Source organism: Octopus bimaculoides, chromosome 15 (assembly GCF_046866305.1).
Source record: "Octopus bimaculoides isolate indiv1 chromosome 15, ASM4686630v1, whole genome shotgun sequence".
NCBI classification, from domain to species: Eukaryota; Metazoa; Mollusca; class Cephalopoda; order Octopoda; family Octopodidae; genus Octopus; species Octopus bimaculoides.
In genome coordinates, this window is record NC_142942.1 from 14158951 (window position 1) to 14170543 (window position 11593).

Below are 11593 nucleotides of genomic sequence, written 5' to 3' on the forward strand. Positions count from 1 at the left end.
TGCACAAATCATTTGTTTATAGTGATCAAATGTATATGCTGTACATTAGCCTCACTCGATCCATTAAATCAACATTACCTGAACAGGTGCACACAGGTGTGCCATGCATCAGGTGTCAAAGTGATTGCAGAGCGATGTGAGATGAAATGTTTTGCTCAAGAACACAACACACCACCCAGTCTAGGAACTGAAACTACGACTTTGCAATCATGACTGCAATATCCTAACCATTAGACCATTACTCTTATTATTATTATTATTATTAATATTAATAATAATAACAACAACATTCTATTTTGACGCTCGTTTTTGTTTGTCTTTCAGAATGGTACCAGGATATTAACTCCCATGTTACTCTGCAAGATGAAGACAGCACTACTCTCTATAAAGATGGCTGGAGGAAACTAAATACTCTTTCTCATTATAAAGTTAGTGATGGTGATAACGTTGCACTTGTCAGAAGGCAGCAATCGATTAAAACAATAAATGGTAAGACAACAGAATTTCTAAAGAATTTTCAATCAAAAACTGTCCCACGAAAATTTTTATTTTTGTTTTTGAGATTTCGTTGTTTTTGTTGTTGTGTTTTGTTTAATGTTTTAATGTGTTATTCTGTTATTCTAGCATGTCTTTAGCTAAAAAAAAAAAAACAAGAATTATTCAATGTTATGGTAATACCTTGATTAGCAACCTCCTGCTTAAAGAAGCTCCCTACTTTACTCCTTAGCATTTAAACCAGCCATATCTGGCCCCAATATTCAACATGTTTTACATTCAAACTGGCCATACAAAACCTCTCACACCTATTCTACACAGACATTCTAAAAATTAAAAAAATCACATCATCAAAACCTCAAAGCTTTAAGATAATACAGGATTAATTCAAAACAATTTGAATAAAAAAAGCATTACATTTGACAGAATGATCTGAACACAAAAGGATTAATCCCTTTGTCACTATATTCCTATTGAAATTCACAGCCTTTAATTCATTTTGGTAAGAAAGAAAACATCAAAGTTTAACGTCCGTTTTTCATGCTGGTATGGGTTCAGGGGTTCTCAACCAATTTTTTTACCTATGGATCCCTTTGATTACTATTTGTGTCATAAAAGGATTTGCTCTCCTATCTCAAAAATCCTTCACCAGCAACGACTACCCAGACAGACCCATGGGTTGGAGGGTTGTCACCTGAGGGGTGCAGTGGCATCATATGACCGGAATAGAATGGAATTACCAACAAATGGTGGATGCAGTGATAAACTGTTACAGTGCATACCCCCATGCTGCTGCTCCTACTACTACTACCACTACTACTACTGCTGCTTTAAAGCGAGATGTTTGTGTCATAGATCAAGGTGCACTTTCAGATGAGTTGATAGCAAAAGGGTTGAAGGTATTTTTTTTACGAATTTTATAATAAAAAAATTGGCACTGTCAGTTATGATGTCATGGGTTCCAGTTGATCTGATCGACCAAACAGCTTGCTTGTGAAATTAACATGCAAGTGGTTGAGTACTCCACAGACAAATCTACCTTTAGCATAGCTTTCAGGGATATTCAGCATGACACAGAGTGTGACAAGGCTGACCCTTCCCTTTGAAATACAAGTACAACTCATTTTTTTGCCAGCTGAGTGAACAGGAACAATGAGAAATAAAGTGACTTGCTCAAGACCACTGCCGGGTATTGAACTCACAGCCTTATGATCAAGAGCTGAATACCATAACCATTAAATCGCATGCCTTCACTATAAAAATAAAACCTTAATATGGCTACCTATACAAAATAAATGTTGAACGGTCATAACAGTTGCTTTAAAAGCTTAATTACAAAACATCACACGACAATAATGCATTCACACGAGTCTTTGTTCATTCACTTGGTTCGCATGTTGACGTTGTGAGAATCTGTGCTGTACTAACATTCTCTCTGCTACTCTTTATTCTTAACACTTTCGAATTAATTCACCCTTTTGATCAGGATTATTCTTCATCATCATCATCAGTATCTGCTTCGCATGCTGGTATGGGTTGGATGATTTGACAAGGAGCTGGCAAAGCAGAGGACTGTGCCAAGGTCCACTATCAGATTTACTAAGCCCTGTGAAAGATCTCAGACAGTTTTTTTACGAGGGGTGTTGAAAAGTTCTTGGTTTTGGGTAAATGAAAATACAGAAGGATTAGTTAATTATGATTTTATTCAACATATTCCCCTCTCAGATTCACACACTTACTGCAGCAGCCCTTCAGTTTTTCTAAGTTCTATAAAAGAACTCAGAAGTTTGGGTCTAAAAGCAGAATAGTTTATTCATTTAAGGATGAGACATTTAAAATGGAGGTGGAGGTGCACCAGTTTTATACAATTTGTAACAATGTTTAGTTATAAAAATATGATAGCCATTCAATTTTAAAGAAAATCCATCTCAGTAAAGTTAGGAACCAGAGGGATCCATGGTTACGAAAATGGTTGAAGAACTCTATTCTAGAGCCTAACAACCATTTATACCATTATTTCTATATGAATTTAACTCTTGTTTAATGATAGGAATCAATGGGATTGTTAAGTTGAGATATTCCTGTGTTATGATTTAGTCATCATGTCAGATTTACACTAAGCGATCCAATAGTTTTCATGTCTTCATGTTATTAGTCGTGTAGTGTTTATCTGTTGTAATTCTCTCTGTTGTCAATCTAGTTAATGCCTGTTAAATTGTAATTAGTTTTCTGTCTTCTGGAATAATAATTTCATTTATTTATCGTCATAGTTGTTGTCATTATCGTAAATCTTCATATTCTTCGTTGTTGTCCTTAAGATTACTGTGATTGTCATCATTGCCATCGTCATTGTAGCTGTCATCATTGTGATCGTTGTTGTCATCATCCAGTCATCATTATCTTAATTATTGTCATTCATTATCATCACTTGTCATCATCAAAAATATGATTTTCAGTGTTACCATCAACATTATTATCATCACAATTGTCATCATCATCATCACCATTATTGTTGTTTTAACATCTGATTTTTCATGCTGGCATGGGTTAGATGGGACTGCCAATATCACCACCAAGTCTCTCAATTCTCTTTCATTTCAACTTTGAAGCCCGCAATTCTCAGATCTAATCTCACCACTTCTTTCCCCATCTTTCTTTTATTCCTCCTATTCCTTTGAGTTATCTCCCCCTATCAACGAATGATACTTTTCCAACCCACCAGGTTACACCGCATGCACCATACCACTGAGCTAGCTATCTTCACTCCTATCATATCATATATTATACTCTTAAATAAGTGGCCATTTCTTTGGCCTACTTCTGCACTTCCACAATTATAGAGAACAAAATTGCTCGTATAACAATTAAAATTCACTCACATGATTTCCTTTTATGTGGGTTAAAATTGTACTCTGAATTAAATTAGTCCACTTGTGGTTTTCCTTCTATGTGGGTTAACACTACACATATCACAAAGCTCCACACATTTCTCTCTAGCCATCTCCCAAATTTCATAAATTATCCAATACAACTTGAATTACACATCAACATATTGCTTACTTTTCATAAACTCAGTCCATTTAACCTCTAAAATAATTGACAGGATTATATTCCTTTGCTGAACAAACAAAAAAAATAACTGACAAAGGAGCAACTATTTAGTGACTTGAATTGCTAGAAATAGCAGTAAAATGATCCAGCTATTCTAACAAAAGGATATACACATTGGGTAATGTAGTCCTTGATACACAGTGTTGAATAACTAAAAGGTAAAAAGATGGGGATGATCCACAACGACAACATCAAGAACAAGTGTCTTGTAATACGCTTCCTTCCTCATGAACGAATAACAACAACTACTACTACTACTACTACTACTACTACTACTACAACTACAACAAAAGCAAGTTCCATCACATCACCCTAACATTTTCACTCACATTATAATGAGTGGTTAACTGTAGGAAAAGCATTGAGTAGTGTATATATATAAGTGCATGGTTCCATGGTTAGAGCATCAGGCTCACAATCGTGAGGTAGTGAGTTCAATTCCTGGACTGGGCTTTGTGTTGTGTTCTTGAGCAAGGCACTTTATTTCATGTTGCTCCATTTCACTCAGCTGCAGAAATGAGTTGTGACATCACTGGTGCCAACCTGAATCGGCCTTTGCCTTTCCCTTGGATAACATCAGCGGCATGGAGAGGGGAGACTGGTACGCATGGGCGACTGCTGGTCTTCCATAAACAATTTTGCCCAGACCTATGCCTTGAAGGGGAACTTTATAGGTGCAATCCCATGGTCATTGATGGGGGTCTTTACCCTTTCTATATAGCACTCTGAAATAATCCAGATCTGACTAACCATATCAAATGATGGGGAACATACAGAATTGTTTAAGGTATATAATAACAGTACTTCACTCAACAGATAAATCCTGAGACTGCTTCATTGGATTTCATACCGTATACTGAGTGTATAGACAAGACAAAGAACAATGGAGAATTATACATCTTCAAAATTTGCATTGTTAGCAAGGACACCTTCCTGTCACTAACCCTCACCTGTTCCCAGGCAAGATAATATTTCTCCATGATCAGATATATAATATCAAGTCAAGGAGACAGTAACACAAAACACACACACACACACACACATATACATGATGGGTTTCTTTCAAGTTCGATCAACCAGATCCACTCACAGGGCTTTAGTCGACCTTGGGCTATAGTAGATATTTGCGCAAGGTGCTGTGCAGTGGAACTGAACTTGAAACCATCTGGTTTGGGAAGCAACCATGTGCATGACTAAATTGTTGCCCAAAGACATGATGTGGGATTGGTCACTGCAAGTTGTTGAAACAATTGTAAACGATGCAATAAACATGAAGTCTCCTCTTATTATATATGTAGCTTCAATTTTGATATCCTCCATATCCTCTACAATATGTTGAGCATTTCCTTCTCATTCATTCAGCATTAATCAGCATATGTATACGTGTGTGTGTGTGTGTGTGTGTGTGGGAGAGAGAGAGAGAGTGAGAGAAAAAGATAGTATATATATATATTTGGCACTCCCTTGCTTATAATGAATGTTCCAGTTAAACTGATCAAAGGAACAACTTGCTTGTCAAATTAACGTGCAAGTGACTGAGTACTCCACTGACACGTGTACCCTTAACGTAGTTCTCAGGGAAATTCAGCGTGACACAGAGGGTGACAAGGCTGGCCCTTTCAATACAGGTACTACTCATTTTTGTGAGCTGAGTGGACTGCAGCAATGTGAAATAAAGTGTCTTGCTCCATGCAGCCAGGAATTGAACTTCTGACCTTATGACCATGAGCTGAACACCCCAACACCTAAGCGACACACTTTCACTATTATATATATGAGTGTGTGTGTGTGTGTATATATGTATATAGCTGCACCAGGCTCCAAATGTCTGTTTTGGCATGGTTTCAACAAATGGAATCCCTTCCTAATACCAACCACTTTACAGTTTGTATTGGTGCTTTTTTTTTTTTACCTGGCACCAGCACTAGCGCTTGTTACATGGGTGGGCAGGTCTTCTTAGTCCTTTGTCATATCCTTTGCAACAGTTAGCAGATTGAGATCAGCATTCATATCTTTATACACACACACACACACACACACACACTTATATATAAAGAAAACCCATAAAAAATATAAGCTACAAATATAAGCTACAAATTATCCCTATAATTCAAGCATGGAAAATTGGATGTAAAACAAACAAAAAAAAATTATACAAATATACATTTACATCCAACAATTTAGAGATTTTTTCGATTTTTTTTTCTATTCAATTTTCTTCATAGGTAATTTGGATAATTCTATATCCTCAGACAGCTCATCAGTACCAATTATGCGAATAGACAGTGATTCAGGTACCAAAATATGGCACTTAGTTAAATTGAATGATGATGTCCAGGTGAAAGATGATAGCATGAAAATGATCTCGGAAATATTCCTGACACGACTACTCTCTACAAAGGTATGTACACTCCTCTAGTTTCTTTCTTTTTTATTTCATTTATATTTTTTTTTTTTGTGTTTGGATTTCATGTACAATAAAGGTTCTGCCACACATCAAAATTTAACTTAGGCGTTTGTATAACACATCTTAGTTTGCTAAAATTTTTTTCATCCATGTATATTAACAAAACAAGCACAGCAATGTAGTAAGGCCTTACTTTATTATTATTATTATTATTATTATTATTATTATGCAAGGCGGTGAGCTGGCAGAAACGTTAGCATGCCAGGCGAAATGCTCAGCAGTATTTTGTCTGTCTTTACCTTCTGAGTTCAAATTCTGCTGAGGTCAACTTTGCTTTACATGATTTCAGGTTCAATAAATTAAGTACCAGTTGCATACTGGGGTCGATCTAATCGACTGGTCCCCTCCCCCAAAATTTCAGGCCTTGTGCTTATAGTAGAAAGGATTATTATTATTGAGTGATATAGCAGTGTATGCCAGCAAAGTGACACTGAGGAGCAAATATGTGAAGTCTAGTACACCCATCATGACTACCCATCTGATAAGTGTACACCAGGCACATGCATCACAACCATATGTTTCTGTCTACCAAATCCAATCTCCAGGATTTGATCAGCCTGAGTCTACAGTTGAAGACACTTGCCCAATGCGCTATGCCATGGGACTCAACCTAAAATCACATGGTTAGGAAGCAAACTTATTACCGCACAACCACTGGATTATTAGGTTATATTGAACATTTCCATAAACCTAACGAAAAACTGATGTACACAATGTTATCGCCGCCCTCCTACAGTCTTTAAAATCCTTATAGCTTACATTACTAATAGGGTATTCAAACTTTCCTCCCCAAAGAAGATATTTGATGAGGCAGCCCTCTACTATAATAACATCCTGGCTAACAGTGACTTCAAAGAGAAGATAGCTTATACTCCTACCATAAAAAGTATAAAGCCTAAAACCTACATAGATTATATGGTTCACCCATTTCCTTTCTGTTTGAATGTTAAGACAAATGTAGGTAGAAAATACCTTGCCTTGATCAATGAACACTTTCCAGATAGCCATAGGTATAAGAACAATTTTAACAGCTATTCAGTGAAAGTCTTTTATAGCCACACCCGCAACATGGGAAACAGTATTCCACATAAATCACATCAGGTGTTTACTCCAAAATGTAACTGTAGAAACCCAGATACTTCCCTGCTCAAACATCAATTTTTTTTAAAATAACGAAACTTGAAAGAAAAATTATGTTGGTTTATGTGAAAGTAAATTTTTTAAAAAAAGATATGCCAACCATAGGTCTTCTTCCTAGCATGTAGACAAGAAGAGAACCATTAAGTGGACTAGCCACATCTGGGATTTGAAGGCCAAGAATAATCCACACACCATCAAGTGGAGCAATACAGAATGATCCACCCCCACATATATACAAATATATATATAAAAGAGAGTTTTGATGCTAATATCCATTATTATTGAAATTTATTCCTATGTCAACATTTCTGTATAAGGCAATATTTGACTGTCAAATTTAAGTCAAACATATAAATTACCTTACACGTCTTCAGGGCAAAAAAAAGTTTAAGAACAAAAGATAAATACCAAATCATCGTCTCTAAGTCCAGTCCATATTCAAATTTGTCCTTAAATAACTCGTTAAATAAATTCCTCCTTGAATAAAGGTCCGTTAAGGGGAGACAACCCCTCATAATATTATTAATAATATCATTAATAAATTATAAACAATCCTCTATTACAATGGAAATCTATACTATATTATCTCTAGAAGCTTTTGCAAAAACCACAACTGCTATTGGTAAATTATACATTGATATGGCCTGCCTATAATGTACTATAATACCTGGTCATATTGCAATTTATTTAAACCAGAGAAATGTGTGTCTTGGAAAATGTGTACATCTTAGAGCATTATTTGTTAGTTTACTTATCAACTTACCCTTAGAGAATAATATGAAATATAGTTCTAAATTACATAGCGAACAATATCTCCTACCCTTGTTGTGCGGGAATGACCTCCCGATGACCGACCATTCTAACGAATATTGCTTTTTTTGTTCTTTCAGTTCCCAAATGAATTTACTAAGACTAGTGCTTGCTATAATGATTAGATAATCTTTTACAGATTTGTCCGGAAGTACACCCCACTTCCGGACAAATCTGTAAACAAAAGGACACATTGGATAATATAGTCATAAATACATCATCAACATCATTACATCCGCTTTTCCATGCTTGCATGGATCGGATGGAATTTGTTGAGGCAGATTTTCTACAGTTAGATGCTGTTCTTGTCACCAACCTTCACCTTTTTCTTAGTTGAACAATATTTCCCACATGACTAGACATGCTTGTGTGATAGAGGCATTCGTTTAAAACTATCATATGAAGCCAAAACAAGGAAATGCAAAACAAACATGCACACACTCACACAGACATATATAAGCTTCTTTCAGTTTCCTTCTACCAAATTCATTTATAAGGTTTTGATGGCCCAGGCCTATAGTAGAAGACGTTTACCCAAAGTGCTACTCAGTGAGACTGAACCCAAAATGAAGTGGTTGGGAAGCAAACTTCTTCATCTTACAGTCATGCCTGCACCTAAATAGTAGTTGAATCACCCTCAAATCACAAGTTGTGTTTTTTAAAAAAAGAAAATAAAAGAGATACATTGGAAGATATAGTCAAAAATACACTATATCCAAAACAAATCTACAGAATGGTCAAGGCTGGAAGACCTTTTGTAGTTCTGCTTAATTGTGGTTCATCTAACTGAAAGGTTAAACAAATACTCCTATTAGCATGGACAGGATAGGAAGAATTCTTCAAGGTTACAGTTCTGGGAGGAAATGACAAGATGCAGCAATTAACATAGAGTTCTGGAAGGGGAGATAACTTTTTTCTTTTGTGTGTGTGTGTGTGTGTGTAGTTAGCTACTTGAAACTCGTTGCATTAAATGTGTTAACTTTATAATGATTCCAAATTTGACCCATCCCCTACCAGGTGTACAGCTTCCTTGCCCAACAAAAGAATTAACACCATATATATATTAGCTTGCTTACCAACCACATGGTCCCGGGTTCAGTCCCACTGCGTGGCATCTTGGGCAAGTGTCTTCTACTATAGCCTCGGGCCGACCAAAGCCTTGTGAGTGGATTTGGTAGACGGAAACTGAAAGAAGCCCGTCGTATATATCTACATATATATGTGTCTGTGTTTGTGCCCCCAACATCGCTTGACAACCGATGCTGGCGTGTTTATGTCCCCATAACTTAGCAGTTCGGCAAAATAGACCAATAGAATAAGTACTGAGCTTCCAAAGAATAAGTCCTGGGGTCGATTTGCTCGACTAAAAGGCTGTGCTCCAGCATGGCCACAGTCAAATGACTGAAACAAGTAAAAGAGTAAATATATATATATATATATATATATATATACATAAATAAGGATAAGATCGTTATTTAAAATACCAATCTTATCAAATGGCCAGCAGGGAATAAAAACCTCAAAATGTAATAATCATTATTAAAATTATAAGTAAGGGTATCTAAGAGATACCACCATGCTTGAAATAGCAATCAAAATCTGACTCTAAAACCACATTAAATGTTCATACAGCACCAGGAGCGAAGGCAAAAAAAACAAAATAAACTGGCAAAAACTTTTCTCCTGGTGCTGTATGAACATTTAATGTGGTTTTAGAGTCAAGTTCTGGCTGCTATTTCAAGCATGGTGGTATCTCTTAGATACCCTTAATTATAATTATAATTATAATTATATATATATATATATATATATATATATATATATATAAAATGTGTAGTAAATCAACAAACGAGCATATACTAAATACACAGGCGAACAGAAAGCCCGCACCCTTCTCGTGTATATAGTCCTTTAAGACAGGTTTCATTTCTCTTTCATGTAACCCACTTTTGTCTGTCTTGCAGCCCTAAGGGTTCTTTTGTTGTATATGTATTGTTAATCTTTTATTATTAATTGTTGTCTTCATCTGGCTCTAAGCCTTTATTCTAGTTATTGTTTTGCCCCTTGTCCACCCACTAACAGTTTCATTTTGTTGTTTTGATCCCATTCCCAGCAAGTTTCTTGCTGGTGCCTCCAGACTGGAAGCAATCTTATAGATAATGGTTGAAATTGCATTCAACCTCTCTGGTGAGAAGTTGGTGACCTTCTGTGCTTTCTATTCACCTGTGTATTTAGTATATGTTCATTTGTTTATTTACTACGTTTTTTTTTTTATTTCATGTTATGTACATAGAGGTATGTCAAATTTTCTGTTTGTTGTCTTTTTATTTAATACTGAAAATATTTATGTAACACAAGCTCCTTATATATATATATATATATAGTGGCTTCATGCAGGCATAGCATGGATTCGATCCCCTTTCGCCAAATTTCACTTAACCGTTCAACATTACTTTTCTCACGGTAAAACAATAGTTCTTTCTGTGAGTGACAGCAGTTACATTTGCCAGATGCCTTCGCCACTTAACCTTTCTAACCCACCAAAAGATAGAAGAGAGATAACAGACCGCCAACAAAATCTATTGTTCTCAAAAATATGTCTATCCTTCTGGCTGGTTTTGGATAGTTATAAAAGCAAGAACTCTGTAAGCCAAAGTCAATTGGTGAAAACCAAGTCTGGCTGACCGGCTGAACAAAATGCTGTCTCTAAAGAGAAAGGCACAAAGGGACAACTATGGTAACTCACCAACAAAGCAGTTGTTTCATCTCACCACCCTCACTTTCTTTTCTCTGTAACATTACCATATCTCTCTATATATACTGTGATGAGATCATGTACACACATACCGGCCGAAATTAACTCTTTTTACCTCGCATGCTTTTCCATTTACTAGTTATACATACCAACCCATCGTGGTTTTGGATATATGCAAAGTAATGATAAATAAAATTTCTTTAAAGTACTAACCATTACAATTGGTGACCCTCGAATGCAACAAAGAACTAACCGTTACATATATATATAATAATAATATTAGGGATAAAAATCCAAATTTACAGGTAAAAACCCAATTAAATTCAATTTATCAAACCTTGAAATTAAATTAAGTTTCACAGTATATAATATATAATAATATATAGATATATAATTTAGAGAAAAGAACCGAAGTTCATGAACTCATCCATGAAAATCCAGAGTCACGTATAGAAAAAGTTAATAAGTAAATACACGATAAATAAGTATAATAAAATACAAAGTAAAAATCATAATATTATTGTTATTATGATTTTATGATTTTTACTTTGTATTTTATTATACTTATTTATCATGTATTTACTTATTAATTTTTTCTATACGTGACTGTGGATTTTCATGGATGAGTTCATGAACTATGGTTGTTTTCTCTAAATTATATATATATATATATATATATATATATATATATATATATATATATATATATAAAGAAGCATTGGTTATAGAACAAACATTGAATTTGGATCGACTTTACACACAACACCACGCCTCAAACATTTCATCATATATAAAAAAAACACTATGGTTCCAAA

The 11593-nt window shown here is 35.3% G+C and overlaps 1 protein-coding gene across 11 annotated transcripts in view; it reads left to right on the plus strand.

Moving 5' to 3' along the window:
* The window catches only part of LOC106873239 (plexin-B), a 287941-nt gene that overhangs the window by 259526 nt on the left and 16822 nt on the right, over positions 1 to 11593 (plus strand). For 6 of the 11 annotated variants that reach the window (XM_089363453.1, XM_089363455.1, XM_014920511.3 and 3 more), the window contains exons 31-32: positions 325 to 489; positions 5832 to 6007. In XM_089363453.1, the coding sequence (XP_089219579.1) occupies positions 325 to 489; positions 5832 to 6007 (341 nt within the window). The remainder of the gene's footprint in view (positions 1 to 324; positions 490 to 5831; positions 6008 to 11593) is intronic. The other 5 variants (XM_089363460.1, XM_089363462.1, XM_089363459.1 and 2 more) reach the window with 1 other exon arrangement.